Below are 20,386 nucleotides of genomic sequence, written 5' to 3'. Positions count from 1 at the left end.
GAATACAGTGAAATAGAATGTAGAAATGTTGAAGCAGAGAATCGATGGTACTGCAAGTGACGAAATGAAGCTGCAACATTTTTCACATTGGTGTTGAATTTTTCATCACATATTTCAATAGATGGGGCATTTCCCCGACACCCTTTATACACTTCACAAATTATATGAATTTCTAATATGTATTGGTTACCCCAGGAAAGTGATGAAATAAGTCCTCCCGGTTGGAAGTATTTGGCCTCCATTTGCCATTGTCCTCTGATGACATCACCAAGATCAAGAAATTCCACAGACAAGAATGCACATCGCACCACTCAGAGGTGCAACATATTGGTACACAAACTGCTATCAATCTGCCAGGTGCATTCCATTACAAAAGAAAGCCAACCCAAGCATAGCAATTCTCCCAGTTTGAGACAATAAAACCTGCACCTCCATCATACTTGATGCTGTGCTTTTAAATTCTGCAGAAATTAGAAATACTCACGCCTTAGTCTTGAAAGGAGATAAATGAGAGAAGCACCTAGAGGCATACAAGATATCAAGTAGAATATAAAAGGTTAATCAGAGAATTACTTCTATTTAAACCACAAGTGTAGGACAAAGGCTGCATTGATACAAACTGAAGGCAGTTAGATGCTATGATTTGGGGTGGGGGGTTCTATACAAGGATGAGCTAGATGGATTAAATGGCCTTCCTTATTTGTACATATCTGAAATCTCCTTGTAACCTTCCATCACCAAGTTATGACACTAATTCTTAAATTAAGATGCATGTCACAACATCCCCATTGTTCTAAATCAGGGTATCTTCCCTCACCTGAGCAATGCAGCGGGACAGAAGCAGAGACAGAGAATGAGATATACACACACCAAAAATAATCTGGATTTAGAAAGGGTGGGTACTGGAAGTGGCAGCAAACTGCCAGGACGAATGCAACAGACTACAGGAAGATATAAATAGGCTAGGACAATTAAGTGGGAACATAAGAACATAAGAAATAGGAGCAGGAGTAGGCCAATCGGCCCCTCGAGCCTGCTCCGCCATTCAATAAGATCATGGCTGATCTGATCCTAACCGCCAATCTACTATCACAGAACCATCTCCTGAATCTAACAGAATTAGACACACAAACTAGGAGCAGGATCAGGCTACACGGCCCCTGGGCCCGCTCCGCTACCCACAGGGCCATGTCCGATCCGAACCTAGACTCATGTCCAAATTCCTGCCCGCTCCCCGTAACCCTTAATTCCCTTTACTTCTAGGAAACTGTCCATTTCTGTTTTAAATTTATGTAATGATGTAGCTTCTACAGCTTTTTGGGGCAGCATATTCCATGGACCTACCACCCTCTGAGTGAAGTAGTTCCTCCTCATCTCAGTTTTGAAAGAGCAGCCCCTTATTCTAAGACTATGCCCCCTAGTTCTAGTTTCACCCATCATCGGGAACATCCTCCCCGCATCCACCCGATCCAACCCCTTCACAATCTTATATGTTTCAATAAGATCGCCTCTCATTCTTCTGAACTCCAATGAGTAGAGTCCCAACCTACTCAACCCCTCCTCATATGTCCATCCCCTCATCCCCGGGATTAACCGAGTGAACCTTCTTTGTACTGACTCGAGAGCAAGTATGTCCTTTCTTAAGTATGGACACCAAAACTGTATGCAGTATTCCAGGTGCGGTCTCACCAATACCTTGTACAACTGAAGCAATACCTCCCTATTTTTATATTCTATCCCCCTAGCAATGAAAGCCAACATTCCATTGGCCTTCTTGATCACTTGCTGCACCTGCATACTAACCTTTTGAGTTTCGGGCACCAGGACCCCCAGATCCCTTTGTACTTCAGTACTTTCCAGTTTCTTGCCATTAAGATAATAACTTGCTCTACGATTTTTCCTGCCAAAGTGCATAACCTCACTTTCCAGTATTGTATTCCATCTGCCAAATCTCTGCCCACTTACTTAGCCTGTCTATGTCCCCTTGCAGGTTTTTTATGTCCTCCTCACTCACTACTTTCCCTCCCATCTTAGTATCATCTGCAAACTTTGATATGTTACACTCGGTCCCCTCCTCCAAATCGTTAATATAGATTGTAAAGAGTTGGGGACCCAGCACTGACCCCTGCGGAACACCACTAGTTACTGATTGCCAGTCTGAGAATGAACCATTTATCCCAACTCTCTGCCTTCTGTTAGATAGCCAATCCTCTATCCATGCCAGAATATTACCCCCAATCCCGTGATTTTTTATCTTAAGCAATAGTCTTTTGTGTGGCACCTTGTCAAATGCCTTTTGGAAGTCTAAATACACTACGTCCACTGGTTCCCCTTTATCCACCCTATATGTTACTTCCTCAAAGAACTCCAGCAAATTTGTCAAGGGAAATCCTGTACAATACAGAAAAATGCGAGGCAATACATTTTGGAAACAAAAATAAAGAATGGAAATATACCTTAAATAGATGTTTCAATGCAGCAGAGCAAAGCGATCTAGGTGTGCAGATAAATAAATCCTTAAAAGGGGTGCATAGATTTAAAAGGGCCATTGAAGTTGACAAATGGGATTTATAATCGCGAGGAATCGACAATGACTACTATTACTGCAACATCATCAACCTGCATTCATATTGTGCCTTTAACATAGAGAAACATCCCAAACCACTTCGGAAGCATGATGAAAACTGATTCTATGTCATATGACAGATGAGGGGTGACCAAAAGCCTCCACCTCGGCCCAACTGCCGTTGAAATCCTCATCCACATCTTCATCATCTCCAGATTCAATTATTCCAATGCTGTCCTGACTGACCACCTAGCCTTTATCCTCCTTAATCATCAGGGTGTGGAGATGCCGGAGTTGGACTGGGGTGGACAAATGTAAGAAGTCACACAACACCAGGTTATAGTCCAACAGCTTTATTTGAAATCACAAGCTTTCGGAGCGCTGCTCCTTCTTCAGGTGAAGTGGAGAAATGCATAAAGACACAGCTTATATAGTCAGAGAATCATGTTGGAAAGGTTACCTGTAAACATCTGACATGATTCTCTGACTATATAAGCTGTGTCTTTATGCATTTCTCCACTTCACCTGAAGAAGGAGCAGCGCTCCGAAAGCTTGTGATTTCAAATAAAGCTGTTGGACTATAACCTGGTGTTGTGTGACTTCTTACTTAATCATCAGGTCATCCAAAACTTTGCTGCCTGTACTCTATTCCGCACCTCGCTGACCTGGCTCCCAGTTCCCCCATCACCTCAAAATTTAAAATTTTCACCCTTATGTTTAAATTTCTCCATGACCTCACATTCCCCAATTCTGTAACCTCCTTCAGAGCTACCATCACTACCACTGCCGCGCCCCCCCACCCCCGCCAACCACTACCAGCACTCTCCTTCCTCTGACTGTGGCCACTTGTGCATCTTGCCACGCTTCGCCTTTCCATTGGCAGCAGTGCCTTCAGCTTCTAAGCCCCACGCTCTGGAATTCCATCTCAAACTGCAACGCCTCTCCAGCTTCTCTCTTCTTTGGCGACCCTCCTTAAAACCCAACTCTTTGACGACCCTTCATCACATCATTTTCTTTGGCTCCACTGCTTTGCCTTACACTTGTGTGAATCGCTTTAGGCACTATATAAATGAAAGTTATTGTTATTAATACACTGAACACTTCAGAAATCTTACTGCTAAATTTTCTTTTCTTGTGTAATCAGAAGTCAATGTTTTCCATTTATTGAGTGCCGCCATTGACAACCAAAGTTACAAGGCCAGTTAACATTAGGCAGGCTCTCCTGAAATGGGAAGCGCATCCTGCATTGGCTCACTGACGAGGATCTTGGTCGATCAGTATGCAGAACACCCGCTAAGCATCTTTCAATGGTTGCAAAACTGATCGACAAGATAGTTAGGGATGAGGAAGGCAATTTGGCCCATCTTAGTTCATCCATCAGAAAGATCTTAAAGTTGCCCCCATTTCAGCATCCAATTGTTTCTTAAAAAGTTCCAGGGTCTTTGCCGCCACAATTGTTCCTGGAAATCTATTCCATACATTATGACTACTCAGTGTAAAGAATTTCCTGACATCAGTCTTAAATTTATAGTTTTCTAGTTTGAAGCCACATCCCCTTGTCTTACTCTAGCAATTTAGCTTAAAGTAATATTCTGGATTTACCTTGTCCATTCTCTTAGCTATCTTATATAGCTCTATAAGATCACCTCTCAGTCACCTCCTTTCCAGGCTGAAAAGCCCAAATTTCTCCAGTAGTTCCTCGTAACTCAGATCTTTGGCACTGGGGATCAGCCTTGTGACTCTCTTCTGCACGGCCTCCAGTACTTGAATATCTCCCTTGTTTACTAATTCACCAAAATTTTCAGGGTATTGATACCAGTTTCCTTTCACAGAGCACTTAAATGACACTAACTACCTAAGCACAGAATCCCATGTGTCAAATTAATTTCATTCACTACCATTACAGAAAATATAAGAAGGCATCATGTGCAAGTGCAACTTAGATGTAAGCAACATTTTAGCAACTTATATTTTTAAAATTCAGCTCACTGAATACAACCCCTGTTGCCCAACTTTCCCTGAAGACAGTACTCCTCTTTTTGTAGACATGGATAACTAAGCAGACAATTATAACAAGGATAAAATCAGTACTTGTATAAACCCTCAACCATCTGAACAGGCAGGGACATCCTGCACATCACAATCATCAGTACAGATCTAATCCGGCCCAGCCCACATCCTTCCACAGAAATCTACCATCCCACCACCACAGCACCTGACCACTTTCTCAGCGACTTGAGTTCTTGCCTCTTCTACCCTACCTGGAAGGCCACTGAAGGTACTAAACACTCTTTGCGTGAAGTGCTCCCTGACATCAGTTCTGAACTTACCAGTTTTTACCTACGTCCCATTTTTCTGCAGTCATGGTTGAATTTCAAACAAAGCTCCAGATTAACCTTTTCTACCACTTACTATTTTATAAAGAAAGAACTTGCATTTATGTAGCACCTTTCATGTCCTCACGACATCCCAAAGTGCTTCACGGACAATAAATTGTTTTTGAAGAGTAGTCACTGTCTTGCAGACAAACACTGCAGTCAATCTGTTCACAGCAAAGTCCCAAATAGTAAGTGAGATAAATAACCAGTTAATGTTTGGTGATGGTTGAGGAAAGGTAGGAGATGGGCGAACTGCTCTTCCCTGAATAGTGTTATGAAATCCTTCACATCTACTTGAACAGGCAGAAGAGGCCTCGGTTTAATTTCTCATCCACAAGACAGCACCTCAGATTATGCAGCATTATGCAGATTATGTACTAAAACATTATAAACCTCTACAAGGTGTCATCTCATTTGCCTAGTTTCAAGGGTTAAGAGTCAGTCCTCCAGCACAATGAACATAAGAAATAGGAGCAGGAGTAGGCCATTCGGCCCTGCTCTGCCATTCAATGAGATCATGGCTGATCTTCTGCCTCAACTCCATTCACTGGCCCTATCGCAATATCCCTTGATGCCCTTACTAGTCAGAAATCTATCGACTTCTGTTTTGAATATACCCAATGACTGAGCCTCCACAGCCCTCTGGGGTAGAGAATTCCAAAGATTCACCACCCTCTGTGTGAAGGAATTTCTTCTCATCTCAGTCCTGAACAGCCTACCCTTTATCCCGAGGCCGTGGCCCCTGGTTCTAGACTCCCAGTTAAGGGAAACATTCTCCCAGCATCCATCCTATCAAGCCCTGTAATAATTTTGTATGCTTCAATGAGATCCCCTCTCATTCTTCTGAATTCAAGAGAATACAGGCCTAGTTTACTCAATCTCTTCTCATACAACAGTCCCGCCATCCCAGGAATCAGTCTCGTGAACCTTCGTTGCACTCCCTCTATGGCAAGTATATCCTTCCTTAGGTAAGGAGACCAAAATTGTACACAGTACTCCAGGTGCGGTCTCACCGAGGCCCTATATAATTGGAGTAAGACTTCTTTACTCCTGTACTCAAATCCTCTTGTAATGAAGGCCAGCATACCATTTGCCTTCCTAATGGCTTGCTGCACTTGCACATTCACTTTCAGTGACTCATGTACAAGGACACCCAGGTCCCTTTGAGCATCTGCATTCCCCAATCTTTCACCATTTAGGAAATACTTTGCCTTTCTGTTTTTTCTACCAAAGTGGATAACTTCACATTTATCCACATTATATTCCATCTGCCATGTTCTCGCCCACTCACTGAGCCTGTCGAGATCCCCTTGAAGCCTCTTCACATCCTCTTCGCAACGGACACTGCCACCTAGCTTTGTATCATCAGCAAATTTGGAAATGTTACATTTAGTCCCCTCATCCAAATCATTGATATAGATTGTGAATAGCTGGGACCCAAGCACCGATCCTTGCGGTACCCTACGAGTCACAGCCTGCCATCCTGAAAAAGACTTGTTTATCCCTACTCTTTGTTTTCTGTCTGTTAACCAATTCTCAATCCGTGTTTGTATATTACCCCCAATTCCATGTGCCCTCATTTTTTCACCAACTTCTTGTGTGGGACCTTATCGAAGGACTTCTGAAAATCCAGATACACCACATGTACCGGTTCCCCTTTGTCTACTCCACTAGTTACATCCTCAAAGAACTCCAATAGGTTTGTCAAACAGGATTTCCCTTTCATAAATCCATGTTGACTCTGCCCAATCTTACTATTCGTTTCTAAGTGCCCAGTTATTGCATCCTTTATAATAGATTCCAGCATTTTCCCAACTACTGATGTGAGGCTAACAGGTCTGTAGTTATCCGTTTTCTCTCTCCCTGAACTGGCCCTACTCCACACCACTTCCACGTTAATGTTTTGCGTGTCTCAGTACTCAAGATGTGCTGTGACCAGAGCACTATACAGCTCAAGAACATTGGCCTCAGACCTTACTGATTTTGCAATATGCTTTATTCCACTTAATTCAAAGTTGCATAACTCGAACCATCTGCTAATCTGAATTTTGAGCAAAACATGCATTCGACACCGTTTTATTTAAATTGCTTGAATTCAATTATTGAATAGCCCTATTTTTTTCTAGCAAGGACTTCAAATTAGCAGAAGTAGCTCAACATTTGGTTTGCTGAATGTGGGAAGTGTCAAGTCTAATACCAAGCTCAGATCTCCTTCAGTCCGAGCTAGTTCTAAACCCTTCATTGAAAAAAATGTCCCACAATTTTTCTTCCAAAGTACAACACTTTCTCTCTATTGAATTTTACACTCCATAATTCTGACCACTTGCAAAAGTTGTCTCCGTCCTTCTTTAGTTCTTTGCCTACTTCTTTAGACTGGATTGCAGCCTCCTCTCCCCAAGTTTAGTTTCATCTGCAAATTTGACAAAGTTACATTACGTTTTTAATGTAGATTGCTTATATATAGAATAGGAACAGTACGGAACCCAGCACTGATAGAAGATGGGTAGAAGAGGCAAAAAGCTCAAGCTCAAGGAGTAGCTGCTGTTTCTTCTCTTTCAGCCAATTCCTTAGTCACCTCTAAATTTTGCCCATCATATCCACTGTAGTAGCCTTTCACGTGAAACTTTATCAAAGGCCTTCTGGAAGTCTAGATGCACTGCATCATAGAGCTTTCCAACATCTACTTGGGATGTCACTTCCTTAAAAAAAACACTCGAAGTCGGTCAGGCCTGATCTCCCCCCTTCTGAAAACATGTCATCAAATGCTACAATGTTGGAAATAAGGTAAATTAGCTACATGAAATGCAGCACAACTCAACTGTTTTGTAAAGCTTCTATCCAAATATGCCTCATGATTCTATTTTTTTTTTTTTAAATCAGCCTCACAAAGACAGAGGCACGCATCAGCTCCAGTTTATGAACTGGTTAGCCTTTGATTTGCTCCTTCCTTAGGAACCCAAGTTCCTTAGGAAAATTTTATTCCTCTGGTTTAGGAAATTGTTATCCTCTTTCATTCTCCAATCACGTGCACTCTCTCTTGCATATAAAACATGCTTCCTCAACTTTTTACTGCACTTGTTCGTTACTTTGCCATTTTGCCTGGTTACAGTGTATTCATGTTTTCAAATTTTATTACTGAAGTTTTTTGATGTCTGGGAATATAAATTAAAAGGTGCCAAAAGTCTTAGAAAATCACAAGGATAAACAGACATACACCAACACTGATTTTTTTTTTTTTACATGGCTAGTAATCTATCCCCTTTGTAATTCTTCATTTTATCTATTTGCATGGCTCATCCAAGAATATAAAAGCAGTAACCAGGCATCATGACTAGTGGTATGCAGTTAACTCCGAAGTCTAAAAGTATTGGGTACATTTCCAGTACTAGTGGTCAGTAACTTGGTATTCAACTTCTAATCTCCAAACACAAACAAAAGGCACAAGAAAATGACTGCTGCATTTCATCAGCCACAAGTTGGAGTTAATTACAGGAAACTTTGGTTTATCCGGAGGTTAACTGTCCGGAACGCTCGATCCACCGGCAAAATTCAGGAGTCGGTTCAGGAAGTTTTTTTTTTCTTTTCATTGCTATTTTTTCCACTAGTCAGGCTCTGCAAGGTCTAGCTAAAGCTGTTGCTTAGCTACAGAGATGCTTGCAAGCTACGGCCGACTGTTTAGAAGCTGTTGCAACAGGGTTTGTTGCTAGATACGGAGCTCAGAGCTCCGTATGTTTCAACATGAGCGCTGGTTTGTCCGGCAGTTTTGATGGGACGGCAACAGCTCGGTCCCGTCGGTGCCGGATATCACAAAGTTTCCTGTATATATATTAACCAACCCTTTAAAAGCTCAAACACCCCTTTCGGCAAGGCAGAATTCCAATACATTTTAACAAGCAACAGTGTTTTACACTTCCTACAATAACTTGTTCCAAAGTGGACAGAAAAGAACTAAGGCATAATTTATCTTGAAAACCATCTGCAGCATCCTGGTCTTTTGATCAGTTCAGGAATCAAATATAAAAGAAACCAGGAGAGCCAACTGTCCTCACCTCCGGCGAACTTCCTTATAACACATTGGCTTGCTATGTATATAGTAAAATAGAGAAGCTGACAAGCACCCCCAACAGTATCAAGACTTAATCCCTGATGATAATATCCTCAGAATACAAATTCTGAATTCAAGGGACAGAGTAATAGTAACACATGAAAATGCTCAACAGGTCCCACTGCACAGCTATTTCAGTACCTTTGCATCAATATCAACTTAGGAGCTGTTGAAACTATTTCACACAGCAGTAGCTGTTTTGATTTTGCACAAAATATACAGCTAATTCAAATGAAAAAGTGTGAATACTGAAGAAATTTGTTTGATCTGGGGTCAGTACAGAGTAAAAATGGGTACCTCCCATTTATATTTCCTATGTTAAACCCCAAAACAAGTGGAAGACAAAATTTTATACTAACAGCTCCGTACATTTCTTCAATGTCACGTAACCAAATTCCTATCAATACCTACATTTGCAAAAGGTTATTAGCTCAAAACTCCTTTGCTAAAGAAAAATGGGCCTGGAAGAAATACAACTGGCTTCTCACCAAGATGTTTCTGCAATGAGCGAAGTCCTGTCAAAGTATTCAAATCTTAGTCATCACAATTGAGATATGCAAGATATCTCAAGCGGTGTACAAATAACAAACAATATACAAGACTTAGCTCAAAATCACACAGCAATGATATCAGGTCTTAAAAACAAAACAGTACACAATTTCTTAAAATGTACGTGTTTAGACACTTGCTAAAAATGGTCGAACTACTTTAGCAGTGACAGTCAATCTGAAAGTCACTTGATGGCGGATGTTAAAAATTACAAGTAACCCTCTTGCTCAACCTTGTAATAGTTGATTTATTTTGCTCTACTTCACAGCAGTATTCCAGTAATTCTATCCAGTTTATATACAACTGTAAGTGGTACTAACTGTTCTTTGACTAGGTGAGACTCATTACCTACCAACCACACAAAGAAAAAAAAACAAGTTCCCAAATATTTAAAAAAATTACCTTAATAATGTGTCTGGCTTGCTGAGCTGGTTGTTAGGTATACAGTTTTCCATTATTTCCTTGTGTGTACTCATGCTCTTGCTAGTGCATTTTTGCTTCTTTTCATTCTTAGCAGAAGAGGATGAAGGGATGCTGCCATTGGACGTGCAGTGACTTCTGGGCGAAGAATTTACTCCCCCAGCAGCGTTCTTGTAATTTTTTGAAGCAGCTGTAAATGAGTCCTCTTTTAATAGGTTTTCTGTGCTTCCTACAAGCTCATTATTCAATCTTTTATTGATATGATTTTCCATGTACTCAATTTCTTGAATTTTTGAGTCTACTGGCTGTAAAATATTATTGTTAATCCCAAGGTTGGGTTTTTTGGCTTCTTTGTCCTTCTCTTTCCCTTTTTCTTTGTATTCTAGTTCTGGTAAAGCTGTTGTCAATTTTCTACCTGCTGGAATTCCTCCATTGTGTTGAGGAAGCTGTGTAGAATCCATATCTGTGATCCCTTTGGCTGTAGCAGCTGGGGAAGAATGGAAAAATAGTTAGTGTACAAAAAGAAAAGCAGGCTTATACAAGACCTGAACTATCAGTCCAATATGTGAAACATTACGCACTTTCAACCGTTATGTACTAACTTAAGAGAACCTTAAAATGCTTTGTATAAAGCAAAATACAACAGGGCCACAACAGACATTATCAAACATATCTTAACTGGAATGGCAGAAAGAAAATTATTTTAATAGTTTTTTTTAAACACTCAGAGTAAATGTAAACTACTGTACTTAAAAGCATGTTCAATAAGAGGTACTTAGCTGACACTTGAGCAAGGTCATCTTGTTGGGCCCGAGTAGGAGTTTTACCTTGCATCTCACCCACAATGTACTTAACCTGAGGGTGTTTAATGTCAACACTGGGAACAAGTAGTCAAAAAAAAAAATGCTCCATTCCCCAGCCCTAACATCCCTCATTTTGCCGATTAGTACTCTTTACTAGCCTCGTTTTAACATCTCATCCGAAAGACAGCACCTACGAAAGTACAGTGCTCCCACAGTACTACATTGAAGTGTCAGCCTAAATTAGATGCTCAAGTCTGTGGAGTGGGTGCTTGAACCCACAACCTTCTGACTCAGAGGCAAGAGTGCCACCATTAAGCCAAGGATGACACTTATATAACCATCTATAAGAACATAGGAACAGGAGTGGGCCATTCAGCCCCTTGAGCCTGATCAATTAGAGCATGGCTGATCTGCACCTCAACTCCACTTACCCACCTTTGCTCCATATCCCTCGATACCCCATCCCAACAAAAATCTATCTATCTCATTCTTGAAAGCCCTATCCTCCACAGCTTTTTTTTTTTTTGGGGGGGGGGGGGGGGGGGGGGGGAGTTTTCCAGATTTCTACTCTCCTTTGTTTGGAAAATAGTTTCCTGATTTTGCTCCCGAATGGCCTCGTTCTAATTATAAGATTATGTCCCCTTATTCTCGATTCCCCCACCAGAGGAAATAATTTCTCTGCATCTATCCTTTCAACTCCTTTTAACATTAAAAAAAAAACTCAAATCAGATCATCCCTCAATCTTCTATACTCTAAAAGAATACAAGCCAAGTTTATGCAACCCATCCTCATAATTTAAATATTTAAGCACCAGTAGAATTCTGGTGAATCTGTGCTGCAACCCCTACATGGAGAGCACACAGTTGGAAGTCAATTCCCCAACATCTGCTTAGAAATGGGTTTAACATTTTGTTTCCGTAGGAAAACAATTCCAAACTCTTCTGCGTTCCATTAATGTAAAATATGAAAACTTTACAAATGTCAAAATGGTACTTTCTTTCAATATGACTGATAAAATTCTGGAATCATACATTAAATGAAACAGATACAATTGAGAAAAAAAATGTGACAGGCTAGTTATTAGATTATACCTATGTCCAAGCCAAACAAGATACAGTGGATCTGGAACCAACACAGTTTATTAATTCTTATGCTAAGATAACTTTTGTACAATGACAGTTTTAAGTGTTTTTATTTAAATACACAAACCCACAAGTTGATGGCTCTGGCTGCAGTTTTCTCAAAAATCAGAACATTATAGGGTGCTCCTGAACCAGATTGCTCAGCTAACGCAGGTGCAATCCAAGATGAGTAATACACAAACCCGGAGCAACCTAACGACTGTTCCTGGTTTAGAGGTTTCTGCCGATAAATAGCTGAAATGATCAAATCCTAGGGAATTATTGCTCTGGTCTCAACACTGAGGAGAAACCTCTCATTAAATATTGCAAGCCTTCACAATAAAGGGAAACTCCCTTTGACTTGGCTGGTCCTCTCAAAAGCCACAGTATCATTTGGAGGCTTGGTGACACATCTAGCCTCCCAGTAGTGTCAGCAAACCATGTCGTCATAGCGTTCAGAAGGATCAATAAATGCTTAGGAAGGTGATTTAAAAATACTACCAAACTTTGTGGAACTACAAAATAATAGAGGTAGAACTGTTTTCCTGCCCCAAGAATACTTTTTCCAAAGAAACAGATTCTGAATTCAGTGCACTGGGGGAGATCAAACCAAGGCAAGGGCACAGATGACGGGCGAGAAGGACTTGGTGCAGGACAGAATGTGGGTTAGAGTGTTTTGGACAAGTTGGAATTTATATACAGGAAACTCTTGTTTAAACGGCACCTAAATATCTGGAATTCTCTATTAACCGGCAAAATTCTCACTCCGAAAACAACACCTCAATAACCGGCAATGTTGCAGAGTCCAAATCCGAGTCTCCCGTGGTGGCCGAGTTAGCCAGTGGGGGTAGTTCTCCAAACTGCCACTACTCGGCTTCTTGGCGCTGTCGGAAGTCCGAACACCTCAATACCCCTGTAACAGGAGTCTGACTCTCCCGCGCTGCCGGTAGTCTCTTCTGATCCGCCATTTTACAGGGGTAGTGTGTGTCTCCCATGCTGCTGGTAGTCATTGCATTACCCTCAACTGGCAGTACTGTACTTAATCAAGCATCTTCCACCATCCATTTAACACAACGTTCTGTAGGTGAGTACCCAATTAATGTATACTGCACATCTCTTGATTTTTTTATTTTTCTTTGTTAAAAATAGCCTCGGTAGATAACCCTCTCAGTCATCTGGAATTTTTGATCTACCGGCAACACGCCGGTCCCGGATACCAAAGAGTTTCCTGTAGCTTAAAAGGCTGGCACACAACTGCTGTAGATGGAGGTGGAAAAAGGTATCTTTTAACCTGACCCCTCACTGGTCACCGAGCCCGATTACTTGCATCTTGGTGTAAAACGTGCGTTATTCCAAAGAACTACAGTGTTCATGAGCACTACCTAAATCAATGCTTACCTTCTTCAGCTTCCCTCTCTTGCCTCTGTAGCATCTGTTGCTCTGGCGGTAAGGCCTGCTGTAGGAGCTGCATGTAGAACTCATTCTCCTTCTGGACCTCCTTCTGTTTTCTTAATCGCATTTTGTAGCTTACATAACTTTTGAAGCCAAATCCCAGTGTCACCACAGGATAGCCAATGCTTTATTTATGGGATGAGGAGAGAAGAAAAACACAGTCACCCAACAGGTAAATTCTGAAATCACAGTTACCAAGCAATTAAACATTCATCCTTCAAAAGTTAAATTAGGGGAAACAATTTGCACTTATTTCTATTCATATTTTTCCATAAATTGTTGGAGCAAATTACATTTCCGTGACTCTTTTTAAGTGAAAACGTTGGCAAAGAGCATACCTCAAACTTCATGGAATCAAAGCTTTATAAATAAAATACACCTCTAACTTCACATCTCAGAGAAGCCTATTTAATGCAAATTAGGCATTCCTCAAATTGCTGAAACAGAGTTGGATATTAAGTAAGCCTTCGATCCTAGGAGGTAACTTTTCCCCATCCTCCAATTTCTCCTCTAACCCTTCCTCTTCTAAAAGTGGCAATTCTTGCTGGGCTATAGTTCCACGACCACAAGAGCCACCACAGCCAGTCAATCTCGCATGCACTTTCCAGCAAGAGTCACTAGGTTGTGATAAAGGAGGAACCCTGTCCAGTTTTTGCCTTCTCTAGTCTGAAGATGCTAACGTCAATGGCACGGTCCTGCCCGAGACTGAACCAGAAACTGCTTAGCCCGTATGGCTCATCACCACATCGCATAGCATATTTATTCACTGATCCATCAGATTAAGTTTTATGTCATGAACTTTAACTTTTGAATAAATTAATTGACTTGAGAAAAAAAATCAAACCACGGTATTAGAAATTTAAATAGCTCTGGGACAGTTATAGTTATGTTAAAACTAAGGAAGAGAAATGATCTTCTTCACCACTCAGAATCCACCCAAACTGCAACATTATGAAGTTACAAAACTTACTAACTTAAGACAACTAGCCTATATTTACCCTCAGCTATTAATTTCAATTCCTGGTAACCAGCCATCTTTGAAGAGAACCAAGAGGAAGCTCATAAAATATAATTTAAACAAGTTCTCTGGGATAAAAATATTTAAAAAACAGGAAATGGGAAAAGGCCTTTTGGTCCATGAAGCCCAATCCTTCCACGCCCAGTACATCCTATTATGGACCTTGCCACACTTATTTAATTTCCTGGAATAAAATTCTGTTTAAATACTTCACATTACAAAAAGCAATAAATAGAAACTCAAATTCTATTCATCCCTAAATCCCCACTATTTAGCCCTGGTTTACTGCCCTCACTGTGTCCCATTCAGAATTTTATCATCTCAGTCTTTACCTAACTTTATAATCTCTAATTCCACTTCCAACCAGATATTTACCCATCTCCATTTTGAAGCAGTTAATCAACACAGCATCAGTTACTTCTGCTGGGAGGCCATTCTACTTATGCACTACTCTCAACTACTTATTCCAATTATACCGAAGGAGGGGTTAAAATGGTTTTTCTTGAGGTATAATAGGCATTCACATGAGTGACATGGCAATACAGTATGTCACAAATTAAATTTCAAATAATGTGGAAACATGTAGGCTGAGTTCTTTCTTGAGCTCAAGGGTTCCCATTAGTATTTTAACAATCCCCTTAGCCCAATTCCTAAGTAAATTGATTCTCATGCCCTACGGGCAATACAAATACAGTATAATGTTTTAAACAGAAAGTCCTCAAACAAGAAAACATATTGATTTAAAAAGCCTACATGTATAAATCACAATTCCGTAGACCTACAAACTAGTCAGATTAACCAAAATGGTAGGAACACACATCCATCTGTTAAAAGAAGTAGCACATCCAGCGGGAATCCGAGCGGCGGCAGTATATAAGGTGAGCCCGAGGCGCGGGTAGGCCTCAGTGCGGCAGCGGCCGGAATCCGAGCGGCAGCAGTATATAAGGTGAGCCCGAGGCGTGGGTAGGCCTCAGTGCGGCAGCAGCGGGAATCCGAGCGGCAGCAGTGGGAATCCGAGCGGCAGCAGTATATAAGGTGAGCCCGAGGCGCAGGTAGGTTTACTAATCTCCAATCTCAGAGGGAAAGAAGTAAAAAGTAATCGAGGTGTGACGTCACCACAAAGCAGGTAAGTGATTGGTTGGTGAGTATTTCTCTCTTTTTTAAAACTTTAACTCTGTGGTTTATAGTTAAGGTCTCTGGTGTAACAGGGACAGTTTGTAAACCAGGGCCCTTAAATATATCATTTAACTGTAGTGAAATTGGTGGGATTCATTTGTTTAATTTAAATGAATTAAAGGGTAAGTCATGGCAGGATAGCCCGATGCCGTGGTATGCTCCTCCTGCGCTATGTGGGAACTCAGGGACACTTCCTGCGTCCCTGAAACCATGTGTGCAGGAAGTGTGTCCAGCTGCAGCAGCTGGCAGACCGCATTACGGTGCTGGAGCAGCGATTGGATACATACTGGACCAGCGATTGGATACATACTGGACCATTCGCGATGCTGAGGACGTCGTGAATAGCACGTTTAATCAGTTGGTCACACCGCAGGTAAAGGTGGCATAGGCAGAGAGGGAATGGGTGACCAACAGGCAGAGTAGTAGGCGCAGGCAGGTAGTGCAGGGGTCCCCTGTGGCCATCCCCCTCTCAAAACAGATATACCGCTTTGGATACTGATGGGGGGGGGGGGGGGGGGATGGCTTACCAGGGGAAGGCAGCAGCAGCAGCCAACTTCCTGGCACCAGGGGTGGTTCTGCTGCACAGGACGGGAGGAAAAAGACTGGGAGAGCTATAGTGATCGGGGATTCTATTGTAAGGGGAATAGATAGGCGTTTCTGCGTCCGGAAACGAGACTCCAGGATGGTGTGTTGCCTCCCTGGTGCAAGGGTCAAGGATGTCTCAGAGCAGCTGCAGAACATTTTGGAAGGGGAGGGTGAACAGCCAGTTGTCGTGGTGCATATAGGTACCAACGATATAGGTAAAAACCGGGATGAGGTCCTAAAAGCTGAATATAGGGAGTTAGGAAGTAAATTTTAAAAATAGGACCTCAAAGGTAGTAATCTTAGGATTGCCACCAGTGCTAGTCAGAGTAGAAATTGAAAGATATTTCAGATGAATACGTGGCTACAGGAATGGTGCAAGGGGGAGGGATTCAAATTCCTGGGACATTGGAACCGGTTCTGGGGGAGGTGGGACCAGTGCAAAACAGACGGTTTGCACCTGGGCAGGGCCGGGACCGATGTCCAAGGGGGAGTGTTTGCACTAAAATGGCAGGGGATTGGGAACCTGAGCAGAGAGACAGAGGAAAGGGAAACAAGGATAAAAGCAAAAAAGACAGGAAGGAGAAAAACAAAAGTGGCAGGCAGAGAAATCAAGGGTTTAAATCAAACATGGCCACAGTAAACAATGATTCTAAAAGATCTAAGAGCATTAAAAAAACAAGCCTGAAGGCTTTGTGTCTTAATGCAAGGAGCATTCGTAATAAGGTGGATGAATTAGCTGCGCAAATAGAGGTAAACGAATATGATATGATTGGGATTACGGAAACATGGCTCCAGGGTGGCCAAGGCTGGGAACTCAATATCCAGGGGTATTCAATATTCAGGAATGATAGGCAAAAAGGAAAAGGAGGTGGGGTAGCATTGCTGGTTAAAGAGGGGATTAACACAATTGAAAGGAAGGATATTAGCTCTGATGATGTGGAATCTGTATGGGTAGAACTGAAAAATACCAAGGGCAGAAAACGTTAGTGAGAGTGGTGTATAGACCTCCAAACAGTAATGCGGAGGTTGGCGATGGCATTAAACGGGAAATTAGAGAAGCGTGCAATAAGGGCACAGCAGTCATCATGGGTGACTTTAATCTACATATAGATTGGGCTAACCAAATTAGTAACAATACTGTGGAGGAGGAATTCCTGGAGTGTATACAGGATGGTTTCCTGGACCAATATGTCGAGGAACCAACTAGAGATCAGGCCATCTTAGACTGGGTATTATGTAATGAGAAAGGATTAATTAGCAATCTTATTGTGTGAGGCCCCTTGGGTCAGAGCGATCATAATATGATCGAATTCTTCATTAAGATGGAGAGTGAAATCGTTGACTCAGAGACTAGGGTCCTGAATTTAAATAAAGGGGACTACGATGGTATGAGGTACGAGTTGGGTAGGATTGATTGGGGAATGACACTTAAAGGGTTGACGGTGGATGGGCAATGGCAAACATTCAAAGATCGCATGGATGAACTACAGAATTTGTTCATCCCAATTTGGCATAAAAATAAAACAAAAAAGGTGACTCAACCGTGGCTAACAAGGGAAATTAGGGATAGCATAAGATCCAAGGAGACGACATATAAATTGGCCAGAAAAAGCAGTAAACCTGAGGATTGGGAGCAGTTTAGGATTCAACAAAGGAGGACAAAGGGATTAATTAAGAGGGGGAAAATAGAGTATGAGAGTAAGCTTTCAGGGAACATAAAAACTGACTGTAAAAGCTTTTATAGATATGTGAAGAGAAAAAGATTGGTGAAGTCAAGCGTAGGTCCCTTGCAGTCAGAATCAGGGGAATTTATAATGGGGAACAAAGAAATGGCAGACCAATTAAATACATACTTTGGTTCTGTCTTCACAAAGGAGGACACAAATAACCTCCCAAAGATGTCGGGGAACATAGGGTCTAATGACAGGGAGGAACTGATAGAAATCAGTATTTGAAGGGAAATGATGTTAGGGAAATTGATGGGATTGAGGGCCGATAAATCCCCAGGGCCTGATAATCTACATCCTAGGGTACTTAAGGAAGTGGCCCTAGAAATAGTAGATGCATCGCTGGTCATCTTCCAAAATTCGATGGACTCTGGAACATTACCCATGGATTGGCGGGTAGCTAATGTTACCCCACTGTTCAAAAAGGGTGGTAGAGAGAAAACGGGGAATTACAGACCAGTAAGCCTGACATCGGTAGTGGGGAAAATGCTAGAGACCATTATAAAAGGATGTAATAGCAGAGCACTTGGGAAAAAGTGACAGGATCGGACAAAGTCAACATGGATTTACAAAATGTAAATTGTGCTCGACTAATCTACTGGAATTTTTTTGAGGATGTAACTGGTAAAATAGATAAGGGAGAACCAGTGGATGTGGTGTATTTGGATTTTCAAAAGGCTTTCGATAAGGTCCGGCATATGAGATTAGCGTGTAAAATTAAGGCACGTGGGATTGAGGGCAAGGTATTGACTTGGATAGAGAACTGGTTGGCAGACAGAAAGCAAAGAGTTGGAATAAACGGCTCTTTTTCCAAGTGGCAGGCAGTGACTAGTGGGGTATCGCAAGGATCGGTCCCTGGACCTCAGCTATTCACAATATATATTAATGATCTGGATGAGGGAACTAGATGTAATATCTCCAAGTTTGCAGACGACACAAAGCTGGGTGGGCGTGTGTGCTGTGAGGAGGATACCGAGAAACTCCAGTATGATTTGGGCAGGTTGGGCGATTGGGCAGAAGCATGGCAGATTCAGTATAACGTGGATAAATGCGAGGTTATCCACTTTGGTGTCAAAAACAGGAAGGCAGATTATTATTTGAATGGCAATAGATTGGGAGAAGGGGAAGTGCAACGAGACCTGGATGTCCTTGTGCACCAGTCGCTGAAAGTAAGCATGCACGTGCAGCAGGCGGTTAAGAAGGCAAATGGTATGTTGGCCTTCGTAGCGAGAGGGTTCGAGTACAGGAACAAGGATGTCTTGCTGCAGTTGTACAGGGCCTTGGTGAGACCACATCTGGAGTATTGTGTGCAGTTTTGGTCGCCTTATCTGAGGAAGGATGTTCTTGCCATGGAAGGAGTGCAGCGAAGATTCACCAGGCTGATACCTGGGATGGCAGGAATGACGTATGAGGAGAGATTGAGTCGATTGGGCTTGTACTCGCTGGAGTTTAGAAGAATGAGAGGGGATCTCATCGAAACTTATAAAATTCTAACGGGACTAGACAGACTAGATGCTGGAAGGATGTTCCCGATGGTCGGGGAGTCCAGAACCAGGGGTCACAGTCTAAGGATAAGGGATAAACCATTTAGGACAGAGATGAAGAGGAATTTCTTCACCCAGAGTGGTGAACCTGTGGAACTCTCTACCAAAGAAGGCAGTAGAGGTCAATTCATTAAATATATTCAAGAAGGAGTTGGATATATTTCTTAAGGCTAAAGGGATCAAGGGATATGGAGAGAAGGCAGGAACAGGGTACTGAAGAGAAAAAAAAAAGGAAAAAAAAAATTTCGACGATCAGCCATGATCTCATTGAATGGCGGAGCAGGCTCGAGGGGCCGAATGGCCTACTCCTGCTCCTATCTTCTATGTTTCTATGTTTCAGATGCTATGACATCACAAAAGGTAAAACCTGAGCTTGAGCTGTGAAAGCAGTCAGAATCCCTGGATGAGTTACTCTGGAATCCCTCAGGCATTAAGTTATTCTGTGCAATATATAGCAATCTTTATTTTGTAGCTCTTGCTTTTTTTGAATCAAGAATTGATATGCAGGGATATTGGATTCACTTTACTGTTTAATGCATAGATTCTAAAGGGATGATCATAAATAACATGCATTGATATAGAGCTTCACAAATAGGGGTCATAAAAAGAGATAACTTACCAGTGTGCAGCAAAAGGGCGACAAAGGTCTACATGAAAATTTTTTAAATCTTTAAATCTGATTGCTGCTTCTATATAAACAAATAATATCCATAGTGATACAGTTGGTAAACACACTCCTCTTTCTGAAAAAGATAAAAGGATTGACTCATCAACCAAAAATGTCAATTATAGGAACAATGTTCCATCAACATGCAAGTGGAAATGGTCCTGCCTTTCTCATGAAAAAGGGGAAAAGATAGTTCTCTTTTTCTCACATCACACACCAGCTGTATGACTTGATTCGAGTTGCATAATCACATTCCAGTGTTTTGATGCCTTTT

At 41.7% G+C, this 20,386-nt stretch overlaps 1 protein-coding gene across 5 annotated transcripts in view; it reads right to left on the bottom strand.

Moving 5' to 3' along the window:
* The window catches only part of maco1b (macoilin 1b), an 86,357-nt gene that overhangs the window by 21,405 nt on the left and 44,566 nt on the right, over positions 1-20,386 (bottom strand). For all 5 annotated transcript variants that reach the window (XM_085962649.1, XM_085962650.1, XM_085962651.1 and 2 more), the window contains 3 exons: positions 20,065-20,188; positions 13,342-13,520; positions 10,001-10,505 (listed from right to left, as the gene is read on the bottom strand). In XM_085962649.1, coding sequence (XP_085818775.1) covers positions 10,001-10,505; positions 13,342-13,520; positions 20,065-20,188 — 808 coding nt within the window. The remainder of the gene's footprint in view (positions 1-10,000; positions 10,506-13,341; positions 13,521-20,064; positions 20,189-20,386) is intronic.

The sequence above is a fragment of the Somniosus microcephalus genome, chromosome 20 (assembly GCF_052327205.1).
Source record: "Somniosus microcephalus isolate GS21.2 chromosome 20, FLI_Smic_1.0, whole genome shotgun sequence".
Lineage (NCBI taxonomy): Eukaryota > Metazoa > Chordata > Chondrichthyes > Squaliformes > Somniosidae > Somniosus > Somniosus microcephalus.
The sequence above is the reverse complement of the archived record's forward strand: the minus strand, read 5'-3'. Positions and strand labels throughout refer to the sequence as shown.